General features: G+C 37.3%; 1 protein-coding gene and 1 non-coding gene across 4 annotated transcripts; one reads left to right on the top strand and one right to left on the bottom strand.

Annotated features, from left to right (window-relative positions):
* Positions 1–21: 21 nt before the first annotated feature.
* On the bottom strand, positions 22–7,843 carry LOC135345671 (uncharacterized). Of its 3 annotated transcripts, none has more exons than XM_064543106.1 (4): positions 7,658–7,839; positions 883–1,239; positions 649–702; positions 22–272 (listed from the first exon to the last, which is right to left on the bottom strand). In XM_064543106.1, exons 1-4 carry the CDS (start codon positions 7,737–7,739, stop codon positions 196–198), a joined length of 570 nt encoding a protein of 189 aa, XP_064399176.1. In that variant the 5' UTR covers positions 7,740–7,839; the 3' UTR covers positions 22–195. The 3 variants fall into 3 exon arrangements, with proteins under 3 accessions (XP_064399176.1, XP_064399170.1, XP_064399171.1); XM_064543100.1 differs by lacking the exon at positions 7,658–7,839 and adding an exon at positions 1,528–1,767; XM_064543101.1 differs by lacking the exons at positions 22–272; positions 649–702; positions 883–1,239 and adding exons at positions 6,060–6,315; positions 6,732–6,785; positions 6,933–7,283 and having other exon boundaries at positions 7,658–7,843.
* On the top strand, positions 5,707–5,872 carry LOC135330795 (U1 spliceosomal RNA). Its single transcript, XR_010392879.1, has one exon. It is a non-coding gene; the product is annotated as a U1 spliceosomal RNA (small nuclear RNA).
* Positions 7,844–13,591: the final 5,748 nt, after the last annotated feature.

Here is a 13,591-nt window from a genome sequence, read left to right as displayed (position 1 = left end):
GTTAAACATAATTTATACTCATTCACGGTTGAACAGATCGAAGCTTCAATTCGTTTATAGTCAGCAAAGGACTGTGTACGTATATGCACACTACATATATAATAATATAGACACAGTGATCATAATAAAATTATTGTTTAGCTATAATTATAATTAGTGTTCAGATTGGAGAGGTCTTGCTGGGACTCTTACGCTTTAGCTTGATTTTTCACTTTGTTCTGATGACTTTGTAGTTTGGGCTTGAGGGGCTGCTGTCACCGACTCATCATTAACTGTAGAGAAAAAAATTATTGAGTCCTCAAGTGCATGGTGTTAAGTGCTATAGGCCACAAAAAGTGGTTAGATACTTAGTGGGTTATATTAGAATAATTCAGTCCATAATTATAGGTCAGTGAAAGTGTTGTGTCTTGTGTGTAAGTCCCACACAATAGGAATTAAGAGAGATCATGTGTTGTATAATTATTATCTGGTGTTAAGGGGCCGGGGTGTCAAGACAAATTAGCTATATCCTTCGTTTTCATGTACAGGCGATTGACTAGTACGTAGGTATGTGATTACAGTAAGGCACCCAGTGTTAATTTGTGTTTGTCTAGTGTGTAGGGTAGATCTATAATACTATACTTTGCATAGGATTACTGTATTACACACCTTGTACTGTTTGATGGCAGTTAGGTACAGTCTCTTTAACCTCGGGTACTGGAGCTGTAGAAAAAATATGAGTAAAGTTGATCCATGACTATAGTGTGTACTAGGTCATCACTCGAGTTTGTAGCGGGTCTAATTTTTCTTCAATTGTGTTGTTAGTATAATATTGATATTATTATCATGACATTTGCGAATACTATAATATTATTTGCTTATTAGTAGTGTATGCTAGCTCACCATTGAATTTTACTTTCAGCACAGAGTAGGAGCTGAAGTGGACTGTATTCTGGCTGGTCTTAGGCGAGGCCGTGCACTGTATGGGAGTCTTGTTAAGGTCTATCGAATCCACTCGTATGCGTAGTATTTGCCAGAATTTCCCTTCTGTGCCGAGGGATTCACAGGTGTCACCTTCTTCGATAATTTTTGATGGGTTGCCATGTCGAATTAGTCGGCCTCGGAGGGTAGTATCTCCAGCAAACCATCTAATCCTAAAGTCGTCTTTGAATTCGCAGGAGAGGGTACAAGTGAAATTTGCCCATGTGTTCAGTTCTGTTTCGATGATGAGTGGGTTAACGGCTAGTTGTATCGGAGCAGCTGCATAATTAGAAAGAATAGTGAGTGTTTGCATGTATATACACTTGTCATGCAGGTCCAAATGAACAACCAATAATGTTTGCATAATAACTATACTAAACGATTAATCAGTTGCACATGCAGAGCAGCTGTGAGCTCACTCATGCAGTGAGTGGCAACTTTGCATGCATGTATGCATGTAGCCTCGTCCCCAGGCCGAGTTGTTGGCGACCTATAGCTATAGCGTTATGAATTGGTATAGGTGCAAGCCTGCATGCATAGTAGTATAGTTAAACTATTATAACTCACCTGTAGTAGTGAATAGATTGAGACTGCATAGTAGGAGAGTGATCATTTGTGCACTGAAGAGAGCTTGACTGATTTGTGACATCTTTGTAGTTGAAGAGTTTGCTTGCTGTTTGCAGGTATTGTATAAGTTGTTTCTGTTTGTTTTCTTGCTCTTGTAGCTGCCTGTTTTATACTAGACAAAGCCACCTAAATTGTTGCATACTTCAGCACTCAAAGATCAATGACATGAGGCTGCAAGCTAGCAAAATCCCCCTCACTTCTAATTAGTGTGCTATAATTATTAATTATCTGTGTAGGATGTACTTCCTTGTGTGTGGGTTTATGAATACCATAATAGTAAGCATCATATTATACATACAAATACAATTGTTACATGGTACGTAAGTGTCACACAGTCATTACATGATGTTGCATGCAGAGCCTTAATTGTTAACCTCTTGTTTGCATGAATACATTCCACTATACAGTTAGCGAGGGAGGGACAGCACATGCAGTTTACCTAATATTACCCTAATAATTATTGCCATTATAGGAATGGTCATAATTGTGTCAACACTGCTATGTCTTCTATTTACACAAGCATTCCCCCTAGAAGAGTTGAGCCTAAAAAGAGTAGGGGAATGATTTTTTCAACTAATATTAGACCATGCATGTTGTATAATTAGATGCAAGCTTTATAGGCAAGCAATCGTCCCATGCACTGTGAAATATTCTCCTTGCTACAGACATGTGCACAATACCATTTTTACGTACATATATAAGAATGTTCAATACTCAATGCTTGCATTGGTTTGCTGGAGGGCCACTTGTGATGTTGAAACTGCTTACATAACGAAAGAAAGCATTGTCTATACCTCCCCTAAAGAGGAGTGGAGTGAGTGCTGCATGGGGCCACATTCTGCTGTATAAACACATTTTTCTCCCTCTTAATTGTAAAGTATAATTATGCGGTTTGTTATAATTTTATGTGTAGCGTCTGCATCACAGTATCGGATAAAGCCCTGCAACAAAAGTTCTGCGTACATATTTTACAGAATTTAAAGACAGATAATTATGAGCAAACATGCATGCCGTTAATTCCGTTTTTTAATTTCTTTTCCTCATTTATTTGATACATGTACTTCTATATAATAATTATAATAACGTAGCTTGTATATAATTAAATTATCTTTTGAGCCTAGAATTATGTTGCTCTATTTAGTTTGTTATACAGAATTATTATGTGTAGTTTCCCATGATTCCTAGCCACAAGCACAAACTGGCATACAGCTGCATGACATTAGCGTATAAGAAATTAAATTTTGTCTGTAACAGGTATACCATACATGTATACAACATTCCCAGCAGTTACTTTGTACTCATGTCACTATAATTATTTGTCTCTACATTATATATATAGCCCTGCAATAGTGCATGTAGCTACCGTTACAATTATGATGGTGTGCCAGATCGTATGTTAGCTGATAAATACGAGCTTTAACCTTCGAAGTATTTCTTATGGTCGTGCATGCATGCTACAGATTAACAACTATAGCTACTACGTTGCTGCACAGTATCGTGAATGTGGTTTTATAATGACTGTAGACTAGTTTATATGCTACAATTTGATGCAGTCTTTGTTCCTACAGGACCCCCCTCCCCTCCTGAGCCTGTGATAACAGCTGTCAACAGCACCCTCCTCCACGTGAGCTGGCCTCCGCACTTCACTCTATATTGGTATATATATAGCAATGAGACGAGCTTCCCACTGAGTGGGATGGGAGGATATGATGTGCTGGTGGTGAACGTGGCGATTAGTAGCGATATCGGGGAGGGGCAAGTAGGACAAGTCATGCACAGGAGGCTTTCTTATATTATACGTGAGTGAAGTAAAGCTATATCAGTATCAGCAAGAGTTCATTATCATCCTAATGAACTCTTGGTATCAGTAAAACAGTGTACTGACCTTAATGCTAGTAATAAATTGATGAATTGTGTGCTGAAATTCGTATTTTATTGCACCATAGTTATATGTTTTCATTGTTACAACAGTAATTATAATGCTGCACAGTTACAGCACATGCTAGGTGCAAATAAGCTTGAAGCCCCATCAGTTGTGTTTGGTCACTCTGCATTGTACACAATCACCCACAATCACTCAGTCTCAGGAAGTAAGAAAGCCATATAATCCTCTTTGTACACACTATAGACACAACCCCACAACTTCCTGCATGTAAGCTTCTGAACCTGATACCACAGTACAGTGGGATGAAGTTTGTTTCCTGTCTGCGAGTTTCCCTTTCCTTGGATGTGGAGAGCTTGTTTTGTTTAGTGTATATACTTTTTAAGAGAAGCATTATACCTCCATGCGCATCAATTAGCAATAGCCGTGGCGCTACATTGAAAACTAACTGTCCATTTTGGTCATCCTCTATAACACAGCCCATGATTTTACCTTGGTCTGTCTATAGGGTGACTGCTATGGAGTGACCGCTATATATGGTTATAATCAATTTTGTGTACAATGCCTTTGAGACTTTAAACTTGTGCTGTGCATGCATAATATTCATCAGTTTCTCTCAAAGGAATGTACAAATTAAATTAACAAACTATTCGTACGCAGTTAGGTAGACGTGCACTGTTTCTATTGAGCTAAATTATTGATTTTAAGACTGATGTGGAAGATTTCTTTCAATGTGAAGTATGACTGTAGCCAGAAAGTTATTGCTTCACCATGCAGTTCTATAATGGTGAGCCAATTAAGAAACAGATTGCAATGAAAAAGAAACGGTCAATGACATTCTAAATAGTCACTTTATATATAGCTTCATTCTTCTGAGCAATATGACTTTACCTGTTTCCTCAGCTAACACTTGATCTACATAGCTATGCAACGTATTAATTATGGTGTCATATCTAAGAATATCATTAGTGCAATGGATGGCATGTGTATTATACGTCCACACTGTACTGATATACCTGGTATATGTATGTACCTTGCTTCAATACCTGCTTCATTTTTTTGTCGACCCTTATACCGTTTATATTTTCAGCCTAAGCACCTGCACCATTATTTTGAATCCTCTTTTTCATTTGCATACAGAGAAGCTGCATTGGCTGCAATGGCATCCCAAATAAGATTCCTCAGATGTTATACCACTATAATTACTTCCCTGAAACCTGTGTGGTTCGGTTCGTATTACTTACTGTAACATCTTTTTTCCATATAATTACATTTGAATTGTTGTTTACTACCATACCTATCGGTACGGATTACCAATTCCTTGTCCTCACTCCCTCATGCATGCAGTGACAGGCCTATAGAGGGATTCCACTGGTGACAGGTAATTCTGACGTTACCTGCACATGCTCTGTTTCATACCAGCATTGGACTTAATGTAATCTCTCCAACAGCTATAGCTAGCATATAGCTGATAATAATTTGAGTGACATAAATGTATGAACTGTTAGCTGAACTCTGTTTGCACACTTGCATATAATTATACCATTACATTGCTTTTCCATAATTGCACATACATAGAACATTCCAGCTAAATAAAGCTAGGATGTAATTGGAGCTTTTAAATAGTCCCAATTGTCTCCCAGCAAAACTACATCCTCTTTATAATTATAATGTAATATGGTCTTTGGTTGTTCCCAAACAATGATCTTCATGAATTCACTGCATTGCAACAGTTTCTTGTCTGCTGTGTTTCAATCGCATGATTTTATATGAACCTTATTACAATTATACGTAGGTACAACAAGCCATTAACATAGGTAAACTAATTACCCTAATGTTTGCAGGCGGTGAGCTGATTGGTAGAACTACGATAGCTGTCGTTGTGGTTACGCTGGTGCCTGTGATGTCCGTGGTGACACTGCTACTGTAAGAGAAGAAGACGCTATATATGGAGGTATGCAAAACATGTTGAGTGTTAAGTGAGCCAATAATTATAGTAACATAATTATGTGAACTAGATTGCTCTTTAATTAACAGCTATCAACCACTGCACGAATGCACATGCACACTGGCTAAGAATGAGGTGTATATACTGTATCACTGCATCCACAATAAATATATGACAAAATAATGGTAATTAACAGTATTCATGAGATGTGCTAGCGCGTGCATTACAAACCACAAGTAAGAGAGAGATTTCAGCGGCCTATAAAACATGAGCTACAACTTTTCTTAGTTAACTTACCTGGCACACGGGGATACTATGATCAAGAAGGCAGTTCCCTCAGGTAGAGACTTGTGCATTGCACTCAGCCAAGTTGCATCCTGCAATTTCCCCAAACGTGGGAAATTCGGGTGCACAATTTTTGTTAGTGTGGGGGACTGCGTTTGCGCATCCCCTTTACAAAAACCAAACAATAATTATATTAACGAAGCCATGCTATATTTTTTCTCAGCCTGATTTTCAGGTAATGTGTAGGTCACTCTGCCTACAAGTACCATATACATAAGATGTATGCTCTGACACCCTGCATGGTATTGTAAGACATATAAGATGTATGCTTATTCATATGCATGTAGATAATTATGTAGATGATTGTCTTGTATAAAAAGATCATACTCATTCATGGTTGAACAGAAAAACTCAATTCTTTTATAGTCAACAAGGACTGTATAATAATTATGCGCACTATAATTATGATTATATAGACACTGTGATAATTGCTTGAAGATAAAAATGTTCTGATTCGAAGGGGCTTGCTGGGACTCTTATAGGCTTTAGACCGATTATTCTGATGACTTTGTAGTTTGGGCTTGAGGAGTTGTTGTCACAGACTCATCATTGACTGTAAAGAAAAAAGAGTACTCAAGTGGTATTCAGGCTATAGGCACAACATGTGGTTGGATAATTAAGTGGTTGGTAATGAATTGGTCTATGAATCCAATTAAAATAATTCAGTCCCTATAGATACAAATAAAAGTGCATGGTTGTATTTTTGATAGATTGCATTAATAACTGCGTATACATACATTAAAGTCCCACGCAATAGGAAGAGAGTGCATAGGTTGTATTATCCGCTGTTAAAGGGGTGTTATAAAACAATTTGTCGTCCTGCGTGGTTTTGTACACAGTACACAGTGTGTACCTTTACCCTTATAAGACAAAGCTATCGTCCCTTTTCGTATACACGATTGCATATATGCATTAACTAGTGTATGGGTAGGCATCCAGTTTTGTCTAGTCTATATGCTATTTACACACCTTGTACTGTTTGATGGCAGTCAGGTACAGTCTTTTCAACATCCGGCACTGGAGCTGTATAGACAAAAGTGCATATAATACTTGAATAATGAGTATTATATATATATTATAATTATAATATGGTGTGTATACACTAAGTAGTGGCTAAATTTGTGTTGTTAAGAAAATGAATATATAGTCTTATATATTAGGATGGCTCACCATTTACTTTCAGCACAGAGTAGGAGCTGAAGTGGACTGTGTTCTGCCTGGTCTTAGGCGAGGCTATACACTGTACGGGGGTCTTGTTAAGGTCTATCGAATCCACTCGTATGCGTAGTATTTGCCAGAATTTTCCTTCTGTGCCGGGGATTCCACAGGTATCATCTTCTTCGATAACTCTTGATGGGTTGCCATGTCGAATTAGTCGGCCTCGGAGGGTAGTATCTCCAGCAAACCATCTAATCCTGAAGTCGTCTTTGAATTCGCAGGAGAGAGTACAAGTGAAATTTGCCCATGTGTTCAGTTCTGTTTCGATGATGGCTGGGTCAACGGCTAGTTGTATTGGAGCAGCTATAGATAGAGAGAAAAGTGCCAGTCCATTATTGCTACACTGTCATGCAAGTCAAGGTAAAAAATTAACCTGAGACTTTTGAGGAAGCTATAATTATGTATAATTATTATGCTTTCATTATAACTGACTAACAACTAAAGAAATTGTCTAATACACGTACTTGCATGCCGGACATGATATAGCTTAAACCTCCATGCTTTAAATTCACAGAGGGTGTTTTGCTTTACGGTTCTGCTAATTTAAAACCAGTTGCACAGAACTGTGAGCTCAGTTACAACTCTGCATGCTTGTATGCATGTTTGTGTCACAGATCGAAGGCTGTCCTCTAAAATGTTAAGTATAGTCGCAAGTATAGTTAAACTGTATAACTCACCTGTAGTAGTGAATAGATTGAAACTGCACAGTAGGAGAGTGATCATTTGTGCACTGAAGAGAGCTTGACTGATTTGTGACATCTTTGCAGTATTACTGATACTGTTGTTTATTGAAGAGTTGACTATTTGCTTGCTTGCTGTATGTTGTTTCTGTTTGTTTTTTTCTGCCTGGTTGCCTATTTTATAGCTGTATAGACCTAGTTCCAAAATTCCCCAACTGCAACTAGATCTAATTAGGATGTCAGTTTCCTTAAAAGTGTTACTTCCTTATGTGTGTGTATGGATTCAAACATCCCCCTTATACCTGAAATGGTCTATATACCAACTATCCCATCTGTTTGCAGGCCCCTATAATTATTTAACTATATTGCTGTCATTGTATATATGTAAGCTCATTGCAACATCCAATATCTTACATACTTCACACAATGCATGATGCACTGCAAAATGTTACCAGTGTTTACTTTCTTTGTCAGAGATGAAGTTCAACACATAAATTATACCGTATTATTATATCCTGCATGGGTTTCAAGAACCTGGTATACGGTATATACAGTATAATATCATTCAAACAATTCCCATGCAGTATACCTTATATTATATTATTATTAGTATATATACCTTCTTACTGCATGGTGTCACATTATCTAATTTTTGTGCTCATTCTATATGTGCCATTCAGTTTGGTACTATAATTATAGTAAACAATTATGACTCACTGAAACTTATCGACATCAGTATGATATATACCATGCTGTATGTATTTGACTCTGGATGGACGCACTAATCCAATACTGTTAAGTTGATCATTGTATGCATCACACAGTCTTGTATATGATGTAATAAGCATCATACAGTCATTGAATGCATAGCCTTGTTCATTTCCTGTTTGAACATTCCACTGTATACAGTTAACGAGGGACAACACAGTTTACCTAATCTTAATTGCCATTATAAAAATAGTCACATGTCTCAGCACTACAATGTCCACAAACCTAAAAAGGAGTAAGGGGAATGATTTTTCAACACTAGCTCTAATAATTTAGACCATTCAGTAGTGGCAAAGTGCTATAGTCAAGCAATCATCCCACCCGTGAAATGTTTTACACATGCTATACAGACAAGAGCCCAAATACAGTCAATATAATAATTATGTATACATGCATGCAGGACTTGTGATGATATTGTTCAGATTTGTTGGAGGGCCACTTGTGATTTTGAAACTGCTTAACATAAATTAAATTGATGGAAAGTATTGTCTATACTTCTCCTATAAAGAGGAGTATGTTAAACTGATCCTGCTGCACATGCAATATAATAATATTACACATTGTTCTCCCTCCTTGTTTCTGTGTCTTATGCGGTTTGTATGTTATTCAACAATAATTTACTATTGTCTAATTATATCTGTGGGACAGTACTAGTATGAGGTAATGTTTCATTTCTCACCCCAAAAGTTTGGCACTTGTATACCACCTGCATTGCTCATATTACTTGGGAGGTCATTATTGTCTATTAAATGATTATTGGTCAAACTATTATTATGGTATCACATCTCGATCACGGAGACCACCTATACCACTTATAATGCTTATAACAAACTTTGTAATTTGTATTTATTTTTTGGGATTTCCACATTAATTTTAATGTCTGCTCATACCAAACTGTGTATGAGACCTACTAACCTTATATATATAGACATGAGTTTGAACTCGGATCGGAGAGATGGCTTAGCCCCTCACAATAGAGGTACGTAGAGTCTATCCTTTAATATGCTAAACAAGTGCATCAACCAACGTCACTCACATTCAGTAAACAATCAATTAAGGTTTGTTTCGAGGAATATTATATTATAACATATACTTATGTTAGCTTCGGTGTCAAATAAAAGCGAGCAAAATCTAAAAAGCTAAAACGCTCGAACCTGCACGTTGGCCTAAATGTACACGCGGCTTTGACTCGAGGCTGTAAACTCACTAAACCTCAAATTAACGCTGAGGGTTTACACTTCAGTGCTCTAGTTATTATAGCTAAAAGGGTTCCGTTGTTTGAATGTATAGCGAGGTTCATACTCGTTACTGTCTCTTCTGTTGTCAGTGCATAGAATTATACTATCCATATGCTTAACTCTTTCCTGTTGGGACTTTAATTTCAGGTGTACATTCCTCAGATTGTAAGTCGCTATAAAAACTTCCATGAAACCTTGGTGGGTCCATATAGATCTCTATACATACCGACGTAATTACCATGCATGTCATTTGTTTACCGGCCTCATGTGAATTGTTGTTTACTACCGTATCTATAGGTACAAATTACCAATTCCTTGTCCTCACCTCCTCAGTGACAGGCTTATATAGGGATTCCACTGATGACAGGTAATTCTGACATTGCCGCACATGCTCTGTTTCATACCAAATGTATAGACTCATTGTATATGATGTAATCTCTCCAATAGCTATAGAGCATAGCTGATAATAATTTGAATGAACTGTTACTGAACTCTGTTTGCACACTTGCATATAACATATAATTATTGGTAACACAATTGAACGTCAGTACAAAGGACAGTCCAGCCAAATAAAGAGCCTCTATAATGGGAGGTTAAATTAATAGGTCCCAATCCCATTTCCCTCAAACCTACATCCTGTCTATATACTTTGGTCATTGGTTGTTCCCAAACAATGATGTCCTTTATTTATAGTTCATGGCTCATCTCTGTATATTGCAACAGTTTAAATTCTTGTCTGCTGTATATACGTGTTTCAATCCCAATTGTATATATGCATGATTTTGTAAGGTATATACAACAAGCTATAATTGATAGTTAAACGTACTAGGTAAACCACCATAATCTTTACAGGCAGTGAGAATACCTATGTACAGATTAGTGGTGTTTTTTACGATAGTCTTTGTTGTGGTCGCCATGCATGGTGCTTGTTGTGTCCGTGGCAACTCTGCTACTGTAAGAGAAGAAGACGCCGTAGAGATATAATTAATTATCATGATGCAAAACAATCAGTGCCCCCCTCAGTATAATACATGTATTTTCATCAAGTTTGAGAGTTAAGTGAATCAATATCCATTCCCTTTTGAGATGGTGATATATGTGCTAGATCGCTCTTTAATTAACAGGTGTATAATTATATATATGATGCATGGTATCACTGTATCCACAATAGAATGATCTGATCATGTCGAGCTAGCATCACGCATTACAAACCACAATTATGAGAGATTTTAGCGGCGTGTATCGCAATCCATCATCTTACGTGCTGCAATGGCACAATAGGGGAAAATGTTATGTTAGTAACCTGTGTGGTCTATACGTATGTTATTTTGCCTCGGTGCGTGTTGAGCTCTTATCTTGGTGTAAAGGGATTCTAGACAGGCTAGACAAATTAGCTGAGAGGCTCCTGCATGCATGGCTATAATTATAGGCAAAAACAACTATAGTTACAGACAAATTGACTTCACAGTGTAGCTTAATCAAATTCTTAGATTGAGAAGCAAAACGTCAACTGACAATACAGGTAAAGTGAGGCTAAAGCAAAGTGAGGCAAAAAAGGTAATTAAATACGTGGAGTGAGGCCCCAGAGGCTCGCACAACAACAAAGGGAGGAAGTGGAGCATTAACAATGAGGATTGTTATGTGATATCAACATCAAATCACGGTTAAGGTAGTAGTAAATATTACACATAACGTAAGGTGCTAATTTAAAGTAAGGTGCATTGAGCGTGAACAGTGCTCATGCGTAAGTCAGGTATAATTATGGTAGTGTGTTTGTGTGTCTGTGTATAGCTAGCTATAGACTGCTACAGCTGCTCAATTAGAAGTGCAAGTATAAGAGCTTCTGTATAATGATTATATAGGCTTCTTATAGTCTTGGATTTTAATTCATGGATTTGCAAAATAATGCTATTCATAGGCTATAAAGCTATGACATAGCTTTATGGCAAAATTATTAACATTCTATGGAGGGAAATTTGCCATTCTGTTGATTTTTTGACATGAAAAAGCAGGACTGGTGCAGTGTTTATTAAAGAGTTGATAAAATATAGTAAAGCTACTCCAACAAAGAACTTAGTTCCCCGTCCTGAATTCTCAGAATTTTGACAAGCTGCTGTTTGCAGGTAAGTTCTTTTTCAATTGTTACTGGGCGTCTGTCTGAATTATTATATATAGATATCAGTATATATACCTGCCTTCTAGCCCTATATATGTAATTAGTATGGTGCAAATAAAGTATGAAGCCCCATCAGTTGTGTTTGCGTTCCTTTGATCACTTTGTACTGTATACAATCACCCACAATCACTCAGTCTCAGGAAGTAAGAAAGCCATCTTCTTTGTACACTCTAGACACAACCCACAACTTCCCGTGACCTCCTTGCAGTGACCTGAACCTGATACCATAGTATGTGGTATGAAGTTTGTTTCCTGTCTACAAGTTTCCCTTTCCTTTGGATGTGGAGAGCTTAGTTTATATATACTTTTTAAGATAAAGCATTACGTCCATACATGTATCAATTAGCAATAGCCGTGGCGCTACATTAAAAACTAGCTGTCTATTTTGGTTATCCTCTATAATTATAACACAGCCCAGTTAAAACCTCCTTAGCATGTGCTTTTACCTTTGTTAGTAGGGCCACCCCTTTATTACCACCACTGCTGGTTGGTCTGTCCATAGGGTGACCGCTATGGAGTGACCGCTATGGAGTGACCGCTATGGATAGGTTTCACTTTATATATGTACTCAGTTTTTGAGATTTTAAACCTAGCTGTGCGGTGCATGCATAGGTATACATCAATTTCTCTTGTATGACTGTAGCCAGAAAAGTATTGCTTCACCATGCCGTTTTATCATTCTTATAGCTTTATTCTTCCAAGCAATCTGACTTTAACCCGTTTCCTCAGCTAGCACTTGATCTATTATAGCTATATATGGCAACATATTAAAGTATCATTAGCTAGTGCAATGGATGTGTATTATATGTCCACACTGTACTGATATATCTGGTATGTATGTACTTTACTTTAATACCTGCTTCATTTTTTTGTCGACAGGCAAGTGCAGTCCCTTTACTTTATATTTTCCGCCTAATTAAGCACCTGCACCATTTGAATCCTCTTTTTCATTTGCATACAGAGAATGGTGCATAAGACAAATGTTGCTATGCACTACTCTGAAAAAGCTGCAATGGCTGCAATGGCATCCCAAATAAGATTCTTCAGATTGTATGCCACTATAATTACTCCCCTGAAACCTGTGTGGTTCGGTCCGTATTACTTACATGTAATTACTTTTGTTCATTTGAATTGTTGTTTATACTACCATACCTATAATTATTGGTACGGATTACCATGGCAATTCCCTGTTTTCACTCCCTCAGTTGACAGGCCTCTAGGGAGTCCACTGATGACAGGCAATTCTGACGTTATACCTGCACATGCTCTGTTTCATACCAAATGTACGGACTTAATGTAATCTCTCCAATAGCTATAGCTAGCATATAGCTGATAATAATTTGAACATTACCGTGACATAAATGTATGAACTGTTAGCTGAACTCTGTTTGCACACTTGCATACCATTACATTGCTTTCTATAATCACATACGAAGGACATTAATTCCAGCCAAATAAAGGACGTAATGGGAGCTTTTAAATAGATCCCAATTATCTCCCAGCAAAACTACATCCTCTTTATATTATATATGGTCGTTGGTTGTTCCCAAACAATGTATTCACTGTATTGCAACAGTTTCTTGTCTGTTGTGTTTCAATCGCATGATTTTGTATGAACTTTAGGTACAACAATCCATTAACATAATAAATTATTATGTTTGGTAATCACCCTAATATTTGCAGGCGGTGAGAACTGATTGGTAGAACTACGATAGCTGTCGTTGTGGTTGCTATGGTGCCTGTGATGTT

This window comes from Halichondria panicea, chromosome 1 (genome assembly GCF_963675165.1).
Source record: "Halichondria panicea chromosome 1, odHalPani1.1, whole genome shotgun sequence".
In the NCBI taxonomy this organism is placed as follows: domain Eukaryota; kingdom Metazoa; phylum Porifera; class Demospongiae; order Suberitida; family Halichondriidae; genus Halichondria; species Halichondria panicea.
This window is presented reverse-complemented; position numbering and strand designations above follow the sequence as displayed.

What these genes read in the sequence shown, in the direction of transcription:
- LOC135345671 (XM_064543106.1), bottom strand. Translation starts at nt 7,739, where the DNA reads ATGTCACAAATCAGTCAAGCTCTCTTCAGTGCACAAATGATCACTCTC. An exon ending in CAATCTATTCACTACTACAG is followed by an intron (nt 1,240 to 7,657) that starts GTGAGTTATACA and finishes CTAATTATGCAG; the next exon opens with CTGCTCCGATACAACTAGCC. An exon ending in CTGCCATCAAACAGTACAAG is followed by an intron (nt 273 to 648) that starts GTGTGTAATACA and finishes TTTTCTCTACAG; the next exon opens with TTAATGATGAGTCGGTGACA.